We start from the raw sequence: 25,176 nt of genomic DNA, 5'->3' as shown, positions 1-25,176 counted from the left end.
GCAAAATAAAAGTAGAAAGCAGTTCTCAATTAAATATTTACATGAAAATGAACTATTGGTAGATGAAAATTGCCACAATACTGAATAGCTAACTCCCACATGAATGTCTGGAGCACTTAACAACCTGATCATCTGAAAGTATTTTGAATTGTACCTGTCTAATCTTACTGTAATTACCTGTTTAGGGTCCTATTATCCATCACAGTGAAATAAATGCTTGAAAGTAACAGAGTGTAGAATAACTGTGTAGAAATTATGGAAAATATTATGTGGGTCTCCTTGAAATTATAAAGAAATAAAATTCCAAAGTGGAATGTAAAATTTCATTGCTGTTACGGGGCTATTTTTGATTTAATTTGTTTTGACTTTATATTTTGTTGGTTATATGGTGCCTTATCAAAGACTTTCTGAAAATCCAGATATACTGTATCTACTTCATTTCCTTAACCTAAGTTTCCTATTATTTCTTTAGAATTTTTAATGTAATCATGCATTTAGAAAGCTAATTATATTTGCAGTCTCTGGATATTTTGCTCATCAATGTATGCTGTGATTGTTATTTCTTAATTTCTTTCATTCTCTCATCAATTTCATACTTCTGGCTCCCAAAATTGCTGTAAGTTAAATGCCTCATAATCGTAGATCATGAATATTTATGAGGATTTACCATGAAGGGGATACTTCTTATCAATAATAAACGCAGCACTATCTATGTTTTACTTGAGTTTCCAGTTCATCACCTATTACTTCATTATCCTATCTATGACTATCAGTTATTCACATGTAAGCAAACTGAGATAGACAAATCACAATTGAATTTGAACAATCTCCAAAATCTGGAATTCCTTTTTTTTTGGTTTGAATCTCTTTTTCTCCCCCTTTATTTGTTCACGGGATATGGGTGCCTATGTCTAGGCTGTTATGTTCTCCTTATCCCAGTTATCCCTGTAAAAGATGGTAGTGAGGTGCTTTCTTGAATTGCTGCCATCTTTGGATCTAGGAATGGCCACAGTGTTGTTAGAAAGTCATTTCCAGGATATTGATCTACTGACAGTAAAGGAACAGTGATTCAGTATCAAGCCAGGCAGGGATTTGGGGCTTAGAGAGGAACTTTCAGGTGATGCTGTTTCCATACATTTGCTGGCCTTATCCTTCTGGGTTATAGATGTCACAGCTTTGAAAGGTGCTGTCATACAAACCTTAGTAGGTTAAAGAACATTATGGCATTGCATTTTGTAGATGGTACACACTGATCCACTGTGTTTTAGTGGTGAAGTGAGTGAATGTTGAAGGTGGTGGATGGCATGCCAGTCGTACAGACTGCTTTGTTCTGGATGATGTCCAGCTTCTTGAGCATTCTGGGAGCTGCACTCATCCAGGCAAGTGGAGAATATTCCATCTCACTCCTGGCTTGAGCCATGGGTGTATTTTGTAAATAGAGGGCAGGCACTGGGGAGTCAGGATGTGAATTACTCACAATAACATTTCCAATCTCTGACCTGTTCTTGTAGCTACAGTGTGTATATGGCTAGTCCAGCTCTATTTCTGGTCAGTTGTAACCCCTAGGGTATTGATAGTGTGGAACTGAGGAATTCATTAGTTTTGCTCAAGATGGATGTTCCACTTATCAGCCCAGGCCTTGAGGTTGTTAAAGTCTTACTGCGTACTGACATAGGTGTATCTGAAGTGGTGTGAATGGTGGTGAACATTGTGTAATCATCTATGATCATCCCCATTTATGACCATATAAAAAAGGTCAGGTCACAGGAGCAGCTGGAGGTGATTGTGCCTTGGATGATATCCTGAGGAACTCTGGAAGTGAAGTCCGGGGCCAAGATGATTGACTTCCAACAATCACAACCTCCTTACTTCATGCTAGGCAGTGTCCAACCTGGAGAGATTTCCCTTGATTCCCATTGATTTCAGTTTTGTTAGTGCCCCTTGATGCCATGCTAACTCAAACTCTGCCTTGATGTCCAGGGCAGTCAGTCTCACCTCAGCTCGAGTTCAGTTTATTTGTTGATGTTGGGATCAAGGCTGTAATGAGGTCGAGCTGAGTGGTTGTGGACGAACCCAGACAGAGTGTCAGTGAGCAGGTCGGTACATTGTAAGTGCCGCTTGATAGCACTGCTGATGATTTTATCCATCATGTAGTTGAAGATAGAAAGTAGACTGATGGGGCAGTAGTCAGATTTTTCTGACTTATAATAACGAGTGGGAGTACAGGGAGGAAAATTCTGAAGCACGCCTTCATTGTATTGCCAAAATATAGAACATAGAACCTAGAACATTACAGCGCAGTACAGGCCCTTCGGCCCTCGATGTTGCGCCGACCTGTGAAAACCAATCTGAAGCCCATCTAACCTAAACTATTCCATTATCATCCATATGTTTATCCAATGACCATTTAAATGCCCTTAAAGTGGGCGAGTCTACTATTTTTGCAGGCAAGGCATTCCACGCCCTTACTACTCTCTGAGTAAAGAATATTGTCAGGGCCCACAGTCTTTACAGTATCCAATGCCTTCAGCTGTTTCTTTATCATGCGGAGTGAATGGCAACTTGATGCTCGGGACCTCAGGAGGTGGCTGAGGTAGATTATTCACTTGGCACTTCTGGCTGAACATGGATGCAGAGACATTAGCCTTGCCTCTGCACTAATTTGCTTCATTCCCACATTAGTGAGGATGGGGTTTTTTGTGCAGCATCCACCTCCTGTTAGTTGTTTAATTATCAATCCCCATCGATGACAGGATATGACAGGACTGCTGAGCTTAGTTCTATCCATTGGTTGTCGGGTACTGCTTAGCCCTGCCTATTGCATGCTGCTTCAGTTGTATGACATGCGAGTTGTCCTGTGTTATGACTTTAACAGGTTAACACATTATTTTTAGGTGTGCCCTGTAGTACTCCTGAAATATCCTCCTGCACTCTTCATTGAATAAGCGTTGGTTCCATGGATTGATGGTAATGTCAGAGTGTGGAATATGCCAGGCCATGAGGTTGCAGATTGAATATAATTCTGCTGCTATGTGGCCCACAGCACTTCATAGATGCCCAGTTCAGAGTTGCTAGATTTGTTCCATTGTGGTAGTGACACACAACACGACAAAAAGGTATCCTCAGTGTGAAGGTAAGACTATGGCCGCTCCTACCAACTGTCATGGAGGGAAGCACCTACAACAGGTTGGTTTGTGAGGATAACGTCAAGTAGACTCTTCCCTCTTGTTATTTCTCTCACACTTGCTGCAAACCCAGTCTAGTAACTGTTATTTTTAGGCCAGTAGTGGTGCTGCCAAGCCATCCTTAGTGATGGACGTTGATGTCAACCACCTAGAGTGCATTCTGTACCCTTGCCATCCTTGGTATTTCCTTCAAGTGTTGTTCAACGTGGAAGAGTGTTGATTGATCGACTAAGAGGATCAGTAGATTGTAATCAGCAGCAGCTTTCCTCCTCAGTGTTTGGCCTGATGCCAAGTGATTTCCAGATTCAATGCCAAAGACTCCCAGGGCAACTTCTTCTCAAGTGTATGCCGCTATGCCTCTTGTGCTTCTGTCCTGCTGGTGGGACAGGCCGTAACCAGAGTGATAGTGGTGTCCTGGACATTGTCTGAAAGGTATGATTTCATGAATATGACTATGTCAGGCTGTTGTTTGAGTAGTCTGTGGGACACCACTCCCCGTGGGAGCTCCCAGATATTGGTAAAGAGAATTTTGCAGAGTTGACAGTGCTGTATTTGCCACTGTTGTTTCTGGTACCTTGGTAGATGTCGGGTGGCTGCACAGTTTCATTTCTTTCTTTAGACTTTTTAGGCGTTTGTTACAATCAAAACATTATTTGATTTCAAGAATAATTTGGATACAGCACTTGGACAACAGGATCAAAGGATATGAAGGAAAAACAAGAACAGTCTGAACGGAGTTGGATGATCAGCCATTGTCATAATAAGAAGGACCTTTTGAAGGGCTGAATGGCCTTCTGCTCCTATTTTCTATGTTTCTATGTCAATTGGCTTGCTCAGCTATTTCAGGGAGCAGTTGAGACTCGACCGTATGACTATAGTTCTGAGACCTGACCAAGTAAGGATAGCAGATTTTGTAAAGTGAACCAGATGGATTTTTACCACAATTGACAATTAGATTGACCTTTTTCTTAATTCTGGATTTTTTTTTTGAATTCACAATTCGCCATCTGCCATGGTGGTTTTCAAATCCATGCCCCCACAACATTAGCTTGGGAATTTGGATTCTGAGTCCAGAGACATTACCACTACGGACTGTCTCCCTGTTTTAAATCACCAGGCCTGAATAAAAGTATATCATGGTGAAGCTTTATTTCTGATCTAAAAGGAATGGTCAGTTTCTTAACATTTAAATCTAAAGGTCAATTTTTTTTTGCAAATAAACAACCTCTTAATTATTCCGTGTGGATGATGATGAATTTTTTTTACATCCTATATCCTTGCATGATGCAATTGATTTTGTTTCAATCGTACTGAGGTTGATTTTAATGAGAGGAATTTGGAGTTGCTGGGCTGAAGGACAATACCCACTAGCAATAGCAGTGTTTGATTGAACCTTGTTTATCTAATTCAGGTTAGTCCCTTGCCCTACTGTGGAAATAACATTGGGGCTGACAGGGGACAGGAAAACTTGGTCAGGAGGATCCTAAGTTAGACCCTCACCTGCTTGTAGCATTCACCTTGGCTAATTTCAAAGTTATTGAAGAAACTGTGTCATCAACTGAGAATGCTGTGGTCTTAAATATACACAGAGGTGTTTAACCCTTACTGTGTGCAATTCCCACTGGGTCGGATATTAAAATCAAGGGAACAAGGGTATTTAGCACATTTGGATGAAGATTATCTGCCACGTGTTTAACTGTGTGTATGCCACATTAGTATTAAATATATGATTTTTAGTTTAGATTTGATACACTAATATATTTTGTTTGGAAAATTAAAATATGAAAATTGTGTTTCTTTTTGTTGTTGAGGAATAGCATAAATTGAATTTCATTTTCCCACAGCACTAATAAGTTTAAATTTATTCCAAATCTCCAGATTAGAAAGCAACAGCAATTTTATTTTGAGACTTAAAAATAAAACCACCTAAATTAAATAAAATTCTGAGTTCAGGGAGTGAGTCTAAGGCAGTAATTTAATCTTGGGGTTCAGTTAATATTCATAAATCACTGATGTCATCTGAGCACCTTGATTAGGTTATAGTATTGTTTCTCTTCAATCTCGGGTATCCATTTTATAATATATAATTGTTTATGCGTGTCAAAATGCTTCGTTGCAATATGAAACGAAACACTTCCCTTCCCCTGCTTTTCACCTGGTTACATCATCAGAAGCTTCTAAGCTAGAACTCTTTTATGTTATTTTAAACAGGAAGCTTAATTTCTGAGTGAAAAACACTTTCTTCAGTGCATCTTAGTTGTACTGACTGGACAATAGTGGCTGTGTAATGTGGACCCAAGAATCACTTTATGGCTTCACAGTGACTATTGGATGGTTGGGGTTGAAATTCCCCCATTGCTTCAAATTAATGACTGTTTTCGATCAAAGAGTAGTTTAGTTTGCTGGATTTCTGTCCCCTTGAATAAGTATGAGACAATCAAATCTCGCTTTTTAACCACCTGAAGAGAATAGTCCAACTATTATGTAAATAAAGTTGTTTTGTACTCTAAAGTCATTGATATCAATGCAGTCTTATTCACGGTTTTGTGTTTGCTCCCAACCCTTTCAATGCTGCCTTTCACTATACATTTCTGTTTTGAAATATTATTCTTATATAGGACAATATACTCTTAATTGCAAGATATTTATACTATTTCTGTTAACTTGCATATATGTTTCTAATTATGCAGCTTTTTAAATGTAGTGTAACAGTGGCCAAATTTTAGGATTTTGTACCATTTTCTGTCCAAGAAATTTGTGTTACCAGAGAACAAAGAACCAAGAACAAAGAAAATTACAGCACAGTAACAGGCCCTTTGGCCCTCCAAGCCTGCACCGATCCAGATCCTCTATCTAAACCTGTCGCCTGTTTTCCAAGGATCTGTATCCCTCTGCTCCCTGCCCATTCATGTATCTGTCTAGATACATCTTAAATGACGCTATCATGTTGGAGAAATTGGTGTTACCAGACTGTTTTCTCTGTGAAGTGCAATATCCCAAAAGAAAATAATATTGAATAAACAAAACTGATAACAAGACCAGACATTCCACTAAGATTCCATTAAGACTGCCCTTCAGTCATGGTGCCTCAAGCATCATGATTTATAACAGACCCCATCCACCACCAGCCATGTAACCTCCTACGGAATTAAGGCAAAACAACAGATTCATTTTTTTAAAATGACCAATTTAAGAAGAAAACTATCTGTAAAGTTTCTCTCTCACACCCTTAGTATATCACAGCTACTTCAGCATCAAAATTAGACAGGTGGAAAAATATTAAGAATGAAGGGAAATGACCAACTTTTTCTCCACCATTAGTTTACCACTGAAATGAAGCTGCATTTTTTGGCCTGTGCTATACATCTGAAAATTATTCATTCTTTTTTCAGTGTGCTTTTGTTAGATATTAATGTTAGACTGTCATCAACATTAGTCCATGGAGGGTGGTAAGAAGAGACCAATCTGGTGTATACAGCTACAAGGACTGAAAGGATTTCGCATTTTGCTTAATGTGGTGCCTGAGACTGGTACCACTTCAGACCAAGATGGGGAAAGAAGAGCTATCCATATCTTGGCTGTACTCATCCATATTGCTTTCTTTTTCTTTGTTGCTCAAAGCAAGCTAGTGAAGTATGGTTTGTTCGTATATTGCCAGCCTAACTCCATTGTCTTTTCCAAACTGAACACTTGAGACAGAGCGTAGAAACAATACAGTCCATTTTGATCAGGGCTAGTGTGCAGCAGACAATAGGCCTGCTGAAGGTGAGGGTCCCACTGCTTGGATCAGTTTGGTAGGGGCCTTGCAGTACAGCCCAGACTGTGTGTGTGTGTGTGTGTGTGTGTGTGTGTGTGTGTTTGTATATAATCTTAGCATGTTCTGACCCATAGAATTGGAGCAAGTAATGTGGGAATGTGATAGAGGCTGATAAGCTTGGAGAACATTTCTGAGTGGGATGATCAGGATATTGACCATTCTGCGTGGTAGAGCTGTGTAGCGCCAGGCACCACCAGCCAGACAGGACTTAACTGACAGCCGGTTCCAATCTAAGGAAGCTGGATGCAGTGATCAATCATTGCTGTAACATTGGTTGGTGCTTGACATGCAAGCTATTTATTCTGTTCCAAGAGGCAAATTTCCCAGATTTTGCTACCATTTTCCAAATTGAGCTAGAATGGACAAGGAACAGAACGATTGGCATTAAAGGACAACATGATGGCTTTTAACATTAGGGAGGCTGTTTGATAAAAATATTCCAATAAAGATGTATCTAAGATGGAAAATGGGCAGCACAATTTGGGGCAAAATGAAGCTATGCCTATGAGAAGCAGAATTTTTCCTGAATCTGCGCTCTGGTAATTCTGGAAGAAGAGCTACATGTCAGCAAAAAATTGAGTTCAGTTCCTTGCCAAAGGGGAACCATGATATCAAGACTCATTTAGCTGAAGGTCTCCCCTGTGAGCTCTGCCCACAGCTGGCTAGCATCTGGCACAACTACATTATTACTGTGTGAGGAAAGTGCAACCTCATCTAGCATTGCAGCATTGTTAGGTTGAATTAGAGATGTGGGTACCAGCGGGTGGGGGACATGGACTTGGGAGGATTGAGGAGATAAAAGAAGAAAATACGAATGTTATGAAAAAAAAAATACCTAAAACTAAACATTTGAATGAAAGTGAGTATTTATCCACCCACAATGTTTGCAATCCAAATAGTTACCTTGTTCAAATTTTCTGAGTATACTTGCTGATCCATAAGCGCTCAAAGGATTACTATAGTTTAAAAATAACTCTTGGCTGGCGCAAGAACAGGAGGGGGTGATTGTTTAAACATTTAAAAGGACCAGTGATTTGTTCATGCAGGTTGCCAAGAAGAATGACACAAGCCACTGCAAGCAAGTAACAGCAGCTCTGCAAAGTCCTATTGGTACCATACAAGTATCTGGCTGTGAAGAAGGCATTCATTTCATTCAGCTGTTGGAGAATTTTGTACCCAAAGACAGGTGTGTATGTTGTGATAGGTCTTCGATCTTTTAACTATAATTATTCACATTGGGAAAAAAAATCTCGGTCATATAGTAAACCTTTTGAGTCAAAGATCTTGTATCAAATAATAAAGCAAGAATTTATACTGAATTATTTTTTAAAACATGTTAATTAATCTCTGAAGCACTACAAATGAATTACTGAAGATATTGTTTTGTTGTCCCTAAATCCTTACCTCATTTACGTTCCACTGACTAGAACTGAGGTTTAAGCCAATATAAGTTATTCACTAAACAAATACAAAATCATCAACACAGACATATGAATGTAGAATCATAACTCAGTTTTGAGTTAATTGAATCTTGCATGAATTTAAGAAAATTGCCCTTATTAGTATGAAACTACACCATTTGTGTTTACATTTAAAGTGTATAGTAAAATTTAATTGAATTGAGATGTTGATCTGGATGTTATAAATAATGTAGTGAAAATCATTGACATTAAACAGAATCCCCTCAAATAAACTCATTCCAAACACCAAAAATAGTTGTAAATTAGGACTTTAAATATTATAAGAACTATCTGCCTAAGAATGTATTAAAAAAACTTTGTTATGGAATAACTTTTGGTGTCCTTCAGCTACATATTGCAGTTGCTTTGAAGTGATACCACAATAAGTAAAGATGCTAAGAATGATTCTTTGGATAGCTTTGCTGAAAGAATAAGCTGAATGATGCCTTGTGTTACTAATGAATGAGTAGGCAAAAGCCTGTGGTAAAGAGGAGATGCCCATGAACGATGAATCTCAAAATGTTGTTGTATTCTTGTGCTGCATCATCATTCATGGTGTGAATGGGATCTCATGATTGATGATTGTCAATGATAGCCTACCAAATTTTCTTGCCCAGAAAGTAAATAATTATAACTGTAAAATTCATGCCTTCAGGTTGTGATTTTTATGAGGAAATTATAAATATTATTTTTTACAAACCTTTCTTAACCTTTCTGCCTCCTCCTTAATTAGTCTTTCTTTTCTTTTCTCTATTTATCTTTCTCTACCTGTTTTGAGTTCACTTCATCAATTCTTGCCTCTCAATTCTTCCTCTGATTGTTTCTCAATTATTTAACGAGATGCCCTATCCTGTTGTTCACTAACATTCCACAATCCTCTTGTCCACACATACAATTATCTGCTGGCACCTCCAGAAAGTTTGTGGGCAAAAAAAGTTTAAACCGAGTTGTTCACAAGACATGTCCAATTATACATCTTTGCAATTTAATAAATGTGATCCTTTTCAGTGGTTAGTACATGTATTTGTGTTCTGGTTCCATTAGCTTGGAGAAGCTCAGAGAGGGAATTTTTGCCTTACAGCTGAACTGAAATGGAATGTAATACATGTTTCTACCTGAGCAGATAAATAGTTTAATGTAATTTTTTTTGTCACCATGCAGTATTAAAGTTGTCTGTCTTGTGCATGTTAGAATACGCTTACCTAGACTTTAAAAACAATGTTGCTGTATCCGTTTGTTATGGTTGATCCTACTTGATGGTATACTGAACCTTATGGCTGCATAATCTGTATTATTTGCATTTTTTAACTGAGGAAAGCCAATATCCTCGACCCAATCATTGAAAAATACCTTAGTAGTGTAATCTGTTCCACTAATATGCATCATTTGGTGCAGCAAGCTTTTTTTACATCGTTTACTATTTAAGATGAAAAACAATGTCCCAGAATTTGTATAATCAGCAGATTGTATGTAATAATTAGACTAGGTTGCTAACTGCAATTTTGAGTCTGGAGTTTATGAACAATGTGTTCTTCAATTGTTAGTTGTTATTGTAGAACAGTTGCTTACAATTACAGGATTACAGAAATGTTCAGCAAAGATATTGAGGAAAAAACATTGAGTTAAATTATTTTGACACGATTCATATCATTAAAATGGATGATTAAGTGCTAATATAATAGAAAACTGAGTCTTCTTGTGCTGATAACTAATGGTGAGTTCAGAAGGCTGTATGTCTGAAAGCAGCCATTTTATATAGGACATAGAGTTCTAAAATTGAAAATTTTGAGCTGTTCAATTGTTTTCAAATTTAACACAGTTCCTAAAATAGTTACACAATTAAATATATGACAATTATTATTTTAAATCTTTGCATTTGATATTTTTATGTTGTTATTATTTCCAAAGTACAAAGTAGATGAATATTTGAAATCACTTAAATTCATGATTTGCATATTTTTGGGATGAAAAAAGCCATATTCCACTAGAGAGCTGGCTGGAACATTGACAAATTAGTGGTTGAAGACTATATTTACTGTTAAGTTGATATCCTCTAAGCATTGTGGGCAATAGGCAGAGACAAGATTAGGGGTTAAAGAAGTAAATAGGTTAGTAGCTTAAAAATGAAGATAGTTGCTTTAATGTGCATTGTAATAGAGTGCAAGTTGAATTTTTGAATAAGTATGATACAAGTATAAATTTTGTTTCAATCTCAAAATGAAATTATTGTGATTGACTTGGGTGTGATACCTCAATGTCCTGGCACTAAAATAAAGGAGTCATTACTGAGAGAGCAGCATGGAGACAGATAGACACTTTCATGTCATATGGAGGTCGCTAGAGTGGGACGATATGACCATTGTGTGGTAATCTTTCAAAATTGTGTTGTACTTCTACCGTCAGCTGTTGACAAAATAGCTACAAATTAATCATGCGATATTTATTTAGACACTGGAAGCTTCCCCCATTAAATTGGATGTGCATGCACTTTTTCTTGACTCTTTACGTCTCCTATCTTCTTATTTGTAAACCCAGTATCTGGAACTGCAACTATAGTAATATTAGAGAAGAGAGCCTAGTTGGTCTTAAGCATTGCAGCCATGATGTGGAGGTGCTGGTGTTGGACTGAGGTGGACAAAATCAGAAGTCACACGATGCTAGGATATAGTCCAACAGGTTTATTTGAAATTGCAAGCTTTCAGAGCGTAGGTTAATTCACCTGATGTAGGGGCTACGCTCTGAAAGCTTGTGATTTCAAATAAAACTGTTGGACTATAACCTGGTATCATGTGACTTCTCACTTTATGCATTGCAGAACTGCTTTGTACCTGAAAGATCATCCACATTTTGTTTCTTCCAACTAGCTATGGGAGATTCAGTAGTGAAAGGTTAAATGAGTTAAAATTAATGGATATGGAAACATACGTAACTAAAGTGACATTGAATAGCACAAGTTTACAGCAGTGAAAGGCAAATTTTGGGATAACTTTAAGAATATTCTCCTTCATGCTTAGACTAATCAATGTTTTGAATGGACTTCCAGGCACAGGAGTGAAGGCAAAATCTCTGGATTCAAACTATGATGAATGAATCATAGGATATTGACGTGGGTGAACTCATCGGCCAAATGATTTTTTTTGTCTTTCGTATTCAACATGTGAATATTAAGGTGCAGGAGAAGGCACCATGATTTTTTTGTTAGCAGATATATTTTGGAAAAGGAATAAGCTATTAGGCAACAAGACTATGAGCACCAAAGGGAGGTCAGCATGAGACAAGTATATAAATATGTTATCTAGAAATAGGAAAAGGTAATCTTGATAGATCACATACCAGTCAGAAAGGTCAGCTTTAATGTAAGATATACCAGAGCTAATAACTTAATCATTGTGCTTGTGTATGTTTCCTATGGAGGAATATTGACATTTATCACCATGTCTTATAAATAGATTTTTATAGACAATGTGTCAGTCATAGTATCATAGAAAGATATAGCATAGAAGGAGGCCACTCTACCCAATTTAACACTGCCAGTTCCTGTCAAGCTTTTGAATTAATCTCTGTCCTTTGCTATTTCATCGTTCCTCTTTTTTTTCCTATTCAGTTGCATAGTATATGCTCACTGCCATCTTCTCGAGTATAATTAGGGATGGGCAGTAAATGCTACCCTGGTAGGTGATGTTCACATCTCAAGAACAAATTTTTTATACAAGTTTGTCAGCAGATGAATACCTATCCCACGATAAATCCTGGTTTGCTGCTTTAGGGAGACAGTGGCAGTGGAAACCATGTCCTGCTTCACAGATCGTTCACAAAGTCCTTTCAAAATATTCCTGAAATACAAGTAGACAGGAGGTGACAGAGATATTAATTCACATTTAAGCCATGAGATAAGTGAATAAAGCAGTGAAAACAAATAGTGAAATGAAATAGTTCAAACATTGTAGCAAATTCTGGTGCAGGTCGTGGCAGCAGCTGACATGTAAGTATTAACACTGCTGTGAGATTTGCATCTTGAATGCCAAAATTGGAAACTCACCGATGAGATCCATCTGTAATAATTTCCATAAGTTCAAGAGAACTTGTGCAGCCTCAATCAAGATACCACACTAGGGCAGATTCAGTGTTGAGGACATTTCCAACTGAAAACAAGCTGAAGCTACAGTGTCTTCACACACGTTGTCTTGGAGTCTTCAGCTGACATGAAATTTTGCGCAAGGCATGTTACTAATGTCATCATGATATTTTAACTCTAACTAAAAACATGCAAGTCTAATGATCAAATGATATAAATTTTTATTTGCGTACACATCCAGATTTTTTTAAAAATTCATTCACGGGATGAGGGATTAACAGTTGACCACATTGCTGTGGGTCTGGAGTCACATGTAGGCCAGACCAGGTAAGGATGGCAGTTTCCTTTCCTAAAGGACATCAGTGAATCAGACAGGTTTTTCCGACAATGGAGTCATGGTCATCATTAGACTCTTTTAATTCCAAATATTTATTGGATTCAAATCCCACCATCTGCCGTGGCAGGATTCGAACCTGAGTCTCTGGATTAACAGTCCAGCGATAATATCACTAGGCCATTGCCTCCCCCTTGATTAGCCTTGTAATACATACACTGCAAAATAAACTCCATGAACAGAGTGGACTGTTAGTGATGACAGCTTTACAAATTCCCATACTTTAGTTATGTTGAAGTATCTTTTGTACGAAGCCTGAAAAACAAATCAGATGAGGGTAGCAAGTCCACATTGCACTTGTTTATAAGATAAATAATATTGGGGAGTGGAGGGGGTGGTGCAGCAATTTTTTGGTCCAAATAACTGGTGTATGGTTTTGGTTGGAGCTGTGCAAACAGCGAATTTGGAATTGGATGGTTTTCAATTATTCTGCCTGAGAAACACATTGAATATGCAAATCAGGTCCCTAATACCAGTTTTAGGATCCCATTCAAAAGTTAGTGTCAAGTGGAGAATATGCTGTGTGGCATTCTTTAATTGTTTTTTATGGGTGTACAATGGCCTTTCCAGCAATTCTTTCAAGGGGCTGCTAGAAACCATCTACAAAAGCTTGTCCTTTTGAAAGAAGTGCTGTTTCTGTAGAGTTAATAAGTTAGACCACTCCTCCTTCCTCCACCAAAATGCCTATCCCTTTCCATCAAAGATTTTCAAATTGGGTAAGAAATTGCTTAAAGTTTTTTTTTCAAGCTTATTGCATGACATCGCCCCCTTTGATATGTTATAACCTTGCTACTCTTCCTACTTATCCACTTCTCCAAATGTACAGCGTGGAAGCAGTGAGTTATTTGTTTTGCTGGAGTCGAACCCATATTTACGTGGTCTTTTGTCCATGTAAATGTTAAAAGAAAATTAATCCATTTTAGCTTTCTCTTCGATGTTCATTATATAGGGACGCCCTATTCTATAATGTGCAAAAGAAGGATTCTTTTACTTCAAAACAGCAAAGACAAGGACATCTGAAAATAATAGCACAAATGATAACATAAAATGCGGAAGTATATAAAATAACTTGTTTATTTCCCTTGACAACGTTTTTATACAGGACCAAAACATTCCTTTAGCTGTGGAGCTGATGGAAGTGGTGAAATTTACTTATCTGACACGAAATCCTAATCCTGTCAATTTTCACCAACGTAGAGAAACCCCCTTGACAAAATATTGAAGTGCTGACAAACGAATGACTTGCAATCCATGTTTGCTCATGGGAAGTCCATTTTTAAGCCTTTAGGATAATAGCCAGAGGCAAGGTTGAAATACAGAACCTTGCAGGTGAAAAGCAGCAGTTAGTTATGTAGAAAATGTCTAATAGCTTGGACTGTGAAGAAGCAACCATGATGTGATGTGTTGGATTTAATGAAATATGATATATTGTTATGTATTAATATTAGGAAAGAAATGTTAGCAGGTGTTTTTCTAAAACAACTTAATTGTTGAAAATATAAGGTAATTTGGCACATTCATAGACAATTTAACACTGTCGCAGGTTATATTACAAACTTCCCTTACCAGTTCGCCTGCTCTTTCTATTTATTAAAACTTTTCATGCAGTAAAAACATTTTACTTGTTAATGAGGAAAAATGGAAGAATTAATGACATAGAGTTGGATCTTCCAAGATGTCTCCTGTAACCATGCAAAACCATCTCCTTTTCCTGTATGTCGTTTAATTTCTGTGTTAAGGTTCAGTAAGCAAATGCAAATAGATTTAATGATTTGCATCAGTAGATCATTTCTCGGTATAATATCCTTTGCTATTTTGGTCAAGGACTTCTTCTTTTGTAAGCTTCACCTATTTCCTAGAGCAAAAATTATTAATATCGGTAACATTGCAATATGTTCAAATGAGGAGAAAGATGAATTTATCATGTAGTTACAGTCATATTGGTCCATCATCTTTCTAGCCAGGTTAATTGCAGCAGAGGATATCTGTAGTACACTGCATGTGAGAGAAAGCAAGGGGAATTGTGAAAGATAATAGGATATAATAAAACAGTCACTTTAATTTAACATTTTAGGAATTCTTAAATATTTAGAATTGGAGCATTTTGAGAAGCAAACCAGTGTTACATTAAAGCAACTCCAGATTTTCTTTGGACAAAATCAGCACGTATTTAAATTGATAAGTGTCAATTTGTTAAATATATTCTTTGGTGTGTGTTCCATGGAAAATACTCTGTTGAAATGGTATTGTGCTAACACAATTAAAATACAGATGTGTGAAAAATTTGATTTCTTTATTCTTGTACTTATTCTTACCTTTTTACTATTTTGTTCTGAAGTTTTATCATTCCCTTCCTTTTTCCTTAATGCATACATAGTTATTTTAGATGAAAATAGTACACAGAAAAGAGAACATGAGTTGAGGTTTGTTGGATGATTTGATTCCTAAGAAAAGAAACAAATTTGCCAACTGTCCTCAACACCAGTATGTTATAATTTTTAAGTTCATTTCTCCAGAATCATGTTCCCAAACCTTAGGATTACAAAATATAGACAGAATTTTTTTACTATGTTCTGTATATATTCAGTGTGACACATATCTGCTGCAGAATTGGACTAGCCTGTTTTCTTCTCATAGCAGCCATCTGTCACAAAAACAGTGATTTGTGCACGATACTCAATTCTGCATTAAACATCGCCTGATGTGGGTCAGGAGACCTACTCAAGCATGGCAGTCTCTCTTGTTATGTGGTTTTGTGCTCACACCCATGCGTTCGGGTTTAAACAGACTGGTCAGGAAGAAGACAGGGTTGGAAACTGTCCTCAAGCTTCGGCTTCTTTATAACACTATTTATAACATATTAAGCCTAAACTTCCTTCAGTGTCGTTGAGTCACACCATAGAACTTCCTCCCTAATGGTACTGTGAGTTACCTGAACCAAATAGACTGCAGTGGGTCAAGAAGACAGCTCAACCACACTCTTTTCACCGGTGGATAGGGTGGGCAATGAGAGCTTGCCCAACCAGTGATGCTCACATCCCCTGAATGGGAAAAGAAGCTACAATACATGGTATTCAGAAACATATCAGGTTCTAAATCTTACTGTTACATATTTGAAAGACTATTCCATAAACTCTACCAGCTAATGCTGGTTGAGCTACTCCACGTGCTTCTCTGACACTGTCCAAAATGTGGTATTAATGTCCAGTGGACATCAGCTCTGTGACATTGTTACAAGGTTCCTCCTGGAACTCTTTCACAACAGTCTTCACCATATTTGTTGCACAGCAAAAGGGTGGCCTGAGAAGATACATGATTAACAGCCTCCATTTTCTCTGGATCCTCCTGTTTGCCAGGTGATCTTCTTGTTTCTTTTTTTTTCAAATTCCATACCACACAGTCAGTCTTAGGAGGTCACAATTGTCATTGTCTCCCAGTTATCAGTGTCGCTATTGGTCACCTTCATATCTTACTTGCAGACATCCTTGTAGTAGAGTTCTGATGGCCAGAGGGTAACGAGTCAGTAGGCAATTGAGAAATCTTTGGGTATACAGCAGTCATTCATGCTGTCAATGTAGTAAAACCCGTATAAATGTTATAGATTCAGCAATGAGTGTAAGCTGCTGGAATTACCATGCAGCAAGATCTCGAAGTTGGTCACCATTTCCTGTCAAGAGATGCCAAGGCATATCTGAGACGCTGAAGGTGGAAGCTGTTAGTTTTTTTTTCCTCCTACCTTGCCCATGTTCATGCCTTGCCACTACAGAGGAGTGTGCTGAGGATTCAGACTTGGTAGGCTCGCATTTTAGTGCTCCAGCAGCTTAAATGGACCAGCTTTGGTCACATGATTAAATGCCTTCCTGAAATCAATGAAGGCAATATGTAATGGTGTCCTTTGTTCACAGCGTACCTGTTGAAGCTGCTAGCAAAAGGTCATGCCCATTGTAGATCTTCCAGTTCTCAAACATACTGGGATTCAGGATAGACGTGTTCAACCCAGACCTTACGTCTGGTGAGTGTGTTAGGGGTAAATATGTTTCCCACGATGGCAAAGCTTCTTTGTTCAAAGCAGAAGTGCTGACCTCATGTTCAATGTCAGACATACTGTTTACACAAAGCAAAATGGAACATACCTCAAGACTCCATCTACAGCACTGCATTCTTAATTTTTGGTTCTGTGGTTTTGAGCCCACGTCAGTGAGTTTGGGTTCAAGACAGAATGGTCAAGGACAAGGCAAGGTCAAGAATATCTTCAGGTTTGGGCTTCTTTACAACGTTGTTACATATTCAGACTAATTATTATAATGCTTGATATTCAGAGATATACCAGGCTGTTATTTTATTGTTACCCTATCCATAAACTACTGTCTCTGCAACTTTCTTTTTAACAAGTGGTAATGATCTTCCTTGCCTTTGATTTCAATTGGCCATTTATTTTTGCTGTTCGACCTGCCTTTTTGATCTTTTCGTATGTTACCCAGACATTCCCTGGGTCAAAGGATACTGGAGTATTCTGGCAGAACTGTAACCTGTAGTTATGAGTGCACTATCTTGCAATTCTTTAAACCTCATCTTAAGCAGCATTTATTGCATTCAGAGTTTTCTAGCTCCGATTTCTGTTGTTACTAATAGAAGCTGACCACTTGGCTTCAGTGATAGGTTCCATCACAGTGACGATATTCTCGTAAAAGTTAGCATTTTCCTGTGTTGCTTCCTATATGTTAAGAATGCAGTGCTGTAGGTGGTGTCTTAAAGTATGTTCCATTTTGCTTCATGTAATATAGTTGATTTTCATCGGGGCAGGTAATGTGTCTGAGATTGAACATGAGGACAGCATTTCTGCTTTGAATAAAGAAGCTTTGAGAATTGACTGTCCCCCCTAGTGCACACCAGGGAGACCTATGTATCACAGTCAGCTGTGGGCAGTGAAACTGCTGTTCAGAGAGTTCCAACTGGTTAGCACCCAGCTGATGCCAAAGCCCTGATCTGCGATGTCTCCAGGACACTTTGTTACATGGCTTGTTCTGAAAGGCGATGTTAGTTGCATGAAGTTCAAGGCAACAGCAAAGCTCAGGTGGTCTCTGTCCTTTCACATTTATCTTTCACATGTCATGATGCCTGACATAGGCGATGCCTCGTGATCCAAACTTTCTTGTTTTGGGAAATCCCCCAGTAGATAAAGTTGTCCTGACGTAGGGACGCTGCTGGTAGCTCTGTCAAGCTCCTCAGTAAGCTGGTCTTTCACCCTTGTAGTGCAGCACAGTGATGAAGCATAGATACAGGTGAGTATCATATATACCAGCCCTGTTTGAGTGGAGAGAAGACATTCTGAACCATTTGTGGGGTGCTCAACCAATGAGAGTACTGATTTCCTTACTGAGAAGTCTTAACCTTATTCATTTGGTATGAACTCTTCCCTGCCAGATAAATGCATAATGTTTTCAATTCAGTGATCCACTCTTAGTGGGCCTGGTCTCATGCAGGGATGATACATCAATGATCAGCCTACCATATTCCATGTTGGTCACTGCTGTCTCATGCACATTATCAACGAGATGCAGTCATTTGTAAATCCCCCATAAACATGATTCCGACAGTCCAGCTTGCTAATCGGACACTTTGCATATTTTTGTTAATCTGTTGTAATTTCACCTACTTATTGAGAAGAGACTTCCAAGCACCCATTGAAGCAGATGGACCCTGGCCGGTCAGCATCTTTCTAGTTAGGGCTGGCAGATTTGAGGTAGGCAGTGGCTGACCAGCGGGACATAGTGCTCCATTCCCGTGTTCAAAGTGACCTGTAACACCTATTCTCCACACTAGTGAAGGAGGTCTTATGACTGATAACTGCTGACTGTTTAGTCATGTCTATGCTCTACAGCGAAACTGGCATATATAGACATTTTGCCTTTGAGATCCACTCCAAATATGTTGTCAGGGTTTTGTCTTTTGGCCTTCAATTCTCCTGGGGTGTGTCCTCCAGGTCAATGTGTTAGATTCAGTGTGTGGGTAAGGAAAGCATGCTTTCTGCTTTTGACTACTTAATTGCTTCTCCTTTTCAGCCTACACTGCTCGGTAGTAGCTAGTAGAAAAGAGAACCAAAGTGCAAGTCTCTGCCTGTCAGCATGCAACCTCCATCAGCTCATCACCAGTCACACCCTCTCGTGGTAATACATGGAAAATGGGTCCCTTACAGCCCTAGTCGAAAGCTTCAGAGGAACACTGAGGAGATCTGACTACCAGACATGCAGTGTGAAAGCTGATTGGCATGTGGATGGGCACTGGCTCAAGACTAAACTCTCAGTAGCGCATGAATAGTTCCACTGCCTTGAGAATTCCTTGGGAGTTGGCACAACTTGCTCCCAGAATATTTCACACAAATTCTAAATCCTTAGTATTGCATAAATGGCCTGTCTTGTGATTGTTGCCAATCATCTTAAAGCATGTTCTTTGCTGTTGTGCCTGCTGTGTTAAGTGCAGAAATGGATAATGACAAAGAACATACCTTATTGGAAATTACAAATGCCGTTTAGTGTTTCTTTTTATGAATAATACAAAATTATATATATTGTACAAATGCGTGTATAATTTTGTAACCCCTACTGTGATAGTATTGCATAATAACAGGAATATTATCCCTAATTGAGAATAATATTACAACATTTTATAATTGAACCACATTTAGTTCAGGATACTGCAGATTGTTTTTTATTCATGAAATAAAGTGTTATTTTAATTTTTTAAAACAAAGGTTGTTAAAAGAAAATGCTGTAGGTAAGATTGGAGCTCTGCTCTTTGTGGAAGCTTGGAAGACTGGAAGATTTACAGTGCAGAGGCTTAACCACCATTCCCATAAGTATTAATTTTAACTCTACTAATAAGAAACTGTGCAAAAGTGGAATTATGAGTTCACTAGTATCCTATGAAAGGTCAGTTGTTAAAAAGGCAGAGTCTGACATTCTAAGAAAAAAGGTGCCTTCATTAATCATCCTGAAATTGTCAGCGTAGAATTCCTTGACCAATAAATACAAGCAATCTACAAGCAATTGTTTTAACCAACATTGCGTTTAATAAGATTAATAAAATTATTTTGGTCTGAATAAACTGATCAAATTCCGTACAGAACTATGAAAATCTTTATCATATTTCAAGGCACAATGTGGACCACTTTTCTTTATCTTTGAATATGTAAATGATAATGTAGATTGCATATCACTTTATGCTTCTCTAATATAATTCCATCAGATTTTAGGTTTTTTTTTCTATTACATGTACTTCAGGCATAACACAGTTTTACAATGAATTACCCTTTTAACAGTCAAATAAAGTCAAACAGATACTTGTGATGTTATCGTCCTTTTATCTGAATGAAGACTTTTTTATTCATTCCTGGAATATGAGTGTCACTGGGAACAGTGACATTATTGGCCATCCCTAATTTCTCTTGAACTAAGTGGCTTGCTCAGCCTTTTCAGAGGGTTTTTACGAATCAACCACATTTGGCTGTGGGTCTGAAGCCAGATATAAACTTGACTGGGCAAAATATGGCAGTTTTCTTACACAATTGGACATTAGTAAGCCAGATGTTTTTTTTTTAAATAGCATGGTTGCCATTAGGTTTTTATTCCAGATTTTTACCACGTTCAAATTTCACCACCTAACAAGGTGGGATTTGAACGCATGTCTCCAGAGTATTAGCTTATCACACTTGATTACTGTTGAAGTGACATTACCACTAAGCTGCACCCCCTCCACATTTATTAATTTGAACGTCTTTTCAGGTTTTGTAAGAACTTTCACTAGGTGTTTTGTCAATTTTTTTTTCATTTGTTTGAATGAAAAGTATATTTTATTTCTAAATCGTTTGTTTTGTTGAGTAATGAACTGCTTTTGTTGTTAAAAGTACAGCTTTTGTTGTTAAAAGGACATTGAGGTTTATACAAATTTTTGTTTGAGTTCTTGATTTTCAGGACTCCCCAAATGACTTCAGATCAAAACATTTGTATTAAAGTTCCACTTTACCACCCAGAGAATTGTTCATGTAAATAGATAAACCTTTAGTTTCAGTTTTGCACCATCAAGGACCATTTCCAACATGAAATGTAAAAATAGCATATCCTCTTTTTGGTTCAGTCAGACAGCAGTGAATTTATTATAACATGAACAAAAAAAAACAAAGAACTGCGGATACTAGAAATCTGAAACAAACACAAAAGTAACTGGAGAAGCTCAGCAGGTCTGGCAGCATCTGTGGAGAGAAAGCAAAGTCAATATTTCGAGTCCAATGACCCTTCATCAGAAGGGTTCAGAAAAAGTTTCTCCAGCTATTTCTGTTTCTATTATTGTAGCATGAACACTTATTTCTGTGTGACAATAATATGATTTTAAGAGGTGTATTTTGTCCTGTTTTAATGAAGGAAGGTTGAGAAGGAGATGCCGAGCAGCCTGCTCAAAGTCTATAAAGTAAATAGCTTGGGAGGCCTTGGGGATTATTTTTAAAGTTGGAATAATAGAAGGAACCTAAATGGGTAGGGTCAAGCTTCCACAGAACCAGGATTTTTAGTTTTAGCTTTCTGCAGTTGCTGGAGTCTTGAAACCAGATGTGGAAGCTCTTATTCCTCTCTCTGCTATAGCCAAAAGCTGGTTTGCTTGCTGCTAGAATTGCATGTGAGACAATCTATTTTGTTGAATTTGTCTTTGCCAAGGGTGTGTTTATAGTGTGTTCACTATATTCAAACAGTTAATTAGTAGTAGTTAATATATATGGTTAAGCATTTTGATAGAGTTACAGCTAAGCCAGTTCTTTTATTCTTATTTTGACTGTATTTTAACTATAATATAAAAGTAAAGTGTGTTTTGCTTAAGGTTGAGTTGTTTGACCGAAATGCATCTGGAACGCAACACCTTACACTTACCTTAAAATAAGAAAAAGTTAGCATAGATCCTATCTTAATATGTTTTGGTATGGGCCATAATATCTGTATTTGAGTCTTCGATAAGTTGTCCATGTTTTTAACCTTTTCAATGTTGCTGAAGACCTTGTTAGTGATGGCATATGGAGAATACAATATACACTCCTATAGTCTTCTCTATGCTGCTATTTCAATGTGAAGTTTACTTTTTAAAAGGATTAAGGCCTCAATTAAAAATAGTTGTCAAATGAATTTCCTTCACAGAGATTAAGGGCAGGATATTCAAGGTTGTGCAAAGGTTTGGAGTCTACTTCATAGATCAATTGAAGTTGGTTTCCCAGTCAGAAAGCAGTTCATCTCTGTCTGTGCAGTGATTGATTTTATTATGTACATGTCTTAAAAGCATTCATTCTAGTTCAACTGCTGAAGAAAGTCATGAAAGATAGGTTATAGGTTCTCTGTAGAGAATCGGGAGAGAGTTAATGAAGGTTTTGGAATCATTCTTGGTTTAGACCTTTTTTGACACTAGGTATCTCTTTTCCAAACAGCAGCAGGAATGTGATAACCTATACCTTGATGTTACAACTTAGTGTAGATTGAGAAATTATTGGCAAGAGGCATTTGCAGAAGTGGAAGCAGCTGAAAAAGAACCAGTCTGAGATGCACATAATGTTATACTACCTACATACAAACCAAAGGAATGCTATAAGTATGACCTGATTCGGCACCATAGCTGTTTAACAAGGTGGGCCTACTCCATCAGGTTGCTATGAAATTTAGAAACTCTGAAATGTTGACTGAAACTTCCATGTTATTAGTCCTGAGGGAGGTAAAATGCTGGAAAGCAACGTTCTTGAAGATGCATTTCTCATAGGTTTCCCTACCACTGTCCCCTTAAAATTATAGGAAATAAAACCAAGATAAAAGCAAATTTTGCAGTCCTTAGGATGAAGCAAGCTTATTGTACCAAATATCCTTTCCTTGCTGAACATGTCATGCTCTTGGTTAAAGGATTTGACTAAGTTTAAAAACATTGCAAGGTATACATAACTTAAAAAGTAACTACTTCACACTTAGAATTAGTAATCTGTAGGATGGACTGCCACCTAGTGCAGGCAGTTTAGATTTAGTAAAAATAATTCAAAAACGAAAATAGACACACTTCAGTTTGTCAGAAAGAAGCACAACACCCATTTAGTTTCAATGTAACAGAACACAATGCGCAGTGTCATTCCTGAACCTGTATTTAAGCATGTTTTAATTTTTTTTATTGTTCCTGTAAAAAAAATCCATTTCAGGTCACCTTGCTTGGAGAATCAGCATGTAGCCCACTGGTTCAGAGTCACCTAGCTAAACAATTTTAAGAGCACAGGAATCTCAAGTTGAGTTGACTATTGCAACCAGATTTGAACCTACTTTGAAATCGAGATATTAGTATCATTTAACAATGGCTAGCCACCTCATGACTGACATTGTCAGCAGTGGCTTTCATCAGATAAAATGTTAAACTGAGGCTCCCAATGTTTGTGGTTCAGCTGATCCATGGAGCTATTCAAAGGGAAGGGATTCACCAAGTATACTAACCAACATTCTTGCTTCGATTAGCACCATCAAAAATCGATTAATTAGTCATTTATCCTTTTACAATTTGGGGATATTTCTTTGTGCAAAATGGCTGTCACGGCTACCTACATAAGAACAATCATTGTCATCAAAGTGATTCATTATTTGAAAAGTGACTTGTGACATTTCTGGAAACATGAGGCACTGTGTAAGCACATTTCTTTTATGAATCAGCCTCTGATATTTGAAATATTTTGCTCAACATTGTCTTCATATTTTTACTTTCAGTTTACTTTATCCTTCTTTGCTGAGCCAATCTAACTTGCTGTCCATAAGAAATACACAAAAACCAATGGGCAAAAATGTTAGTTAAAAACTTTAATAATAGGTAAAAGTAACATCAATTTCAACCCTGTGTTACATTGAGGTTTTCTATAGAGTTACATCTGGCCTGTATTAATCAGATAGTCTTCAGTTTGAATGCAATTGGTTACTTAAGACAAATGGCTGCTTTTGCAGGTTGGATTCCCATGGAAAAATGTTGCAGGTGGGATTTGGGCAAAAAAAAATTATTTAAAATGTGTATCACATCATGTAATGCTATTACAGCTATCACTCTGTGGTAGAAGTGATCTAAAGGGGCCACAGTTAATTGGAATATTCATTTAATTGGGGCAGATAATTAGGCCCAAGTTTTCCTCCTGTATATTGTAATGATAAAACACTGGTGTTTTACAGAGATACCATGATAGCTGTTGCTGCCTTTTTGAATTATTTTAAATAAAAATTGCCAAAATGCATTTGTTTTCACCAGAGACGTTTGTTTCTGATAAAACAGCATTGCAATGCCTAGGAATTAAGGTTTTTTTTCCATAATAGCTTAGTTATTCATTGTTGTAACATCAAAACTCAATAATTTAATTTATAGGTATTGTTGAGTCATTTCCTAGCTACTTTTATTCATATATGGTAACGTTGATTTGTTATTGATGACTGATATTTTGAAGTATAGGCAATAGTTCTTAGCATTGATTTGAATTAACTGTTTATAAAGAGTAGTTGGATAATTGGAACTTTACTCACCACAGAGGTGTTCACATTAACCTTCATAAGGTTACAGTGTCCCTTTGGATCCCATTAGCTTTGATTTTCTCCTAATGTGCAAGATTTGAACTTTTTTTTCAAAAAGTACATTCTAACCTCATTATAGCAGCCATTGGGAGCCAAGTGCTTTGTATATTATTAAAAGGTGCATGCTATAGAGAATATCTGATAACTTAATAAAATATAATCTGGAAACTTCAGAAGCCATAGCACAACAATGTTATGATAGACAAAGGTGTTGTGCATCAAGGTCAATAAATTCAAAACAGAAAGGGAAAGGAAATGGTTGCAAATCTGACAAGCTCAGTCAACGTCAGAAAACATTTGGAGTTTTTGTTCGGGCTACTAGAGGGGCTAAATGTCTTTGAATTTGCATATATGTAAAGACCAAAAGCTAATGTATTGTAATGCACTTGAATGTTTCAGTTTTAAAATACATTGTTTAAATTTTATTCTGCAAATTAAAATTATTTTAAATATCTGCTTAAATAAAACTTGCATGGTTTGTATTGATATCAAAGTTTCCAAATACAAAAAGCCTGCTAACCATGTAAAGTGTGCAGTGTGATAAAGGTGATCTCAGAATGAATAAGCAAAACAAAAAAAATCCTAACATGTAAGGCAGGAAAAAAAGAAAATACTTGGATAGATTTAGTAGTCTAAGTT

The 25,176-nt window shown here is 37.4% G+C and overlaps 1 protein-coding gene across 11 annotated transcripts in view; it reads left to right on the top strand.

The window, feature by feature from the left end:
- mgmt (O-6-methylguanine-DNA methyltransferase) overlaps window positions 1–25,176 on the top strand; it is a 356,274-nt gene that overhangs the window by 85,966 nt on the left and 245,132 nt on the right. For all 11 annotated transcript variants that reach the window (XM_048609132.1, XM_048609140.1, XM_048609137.1 and 8 more), the window contains one exon: window positions 8,049–8,188. In XM_048609132.1, the coding sequence (XP_048465089.1) occupies window positions 8,049–8,188 (140 nt within the window). The remainder of the gene's footprint in view (window positions 1–8,048; window positions 8,189–25,176) is intronic.

This window comes from Rhincodon typus, chromosome 20, assembly GCF_021869965.1.
Source record: "Rhincodon typus isolate 14 chromosome 20, sRhiTyp1.1, whole genome shotgun sequence".
Taxonomy (NCBI): domain Eukaryota; kingdom Metazoa; phylum Chordata; class Chondrichthyes; order Orectolobiformes; family Rhincodontidae; genus Rhincodon; species Rhincodon typus.
The sequence above is the reverse complement of the archived record's forward strand: the minus strand, read 5'-3'. Positions and strand labels throughout refer to the sequence as shown.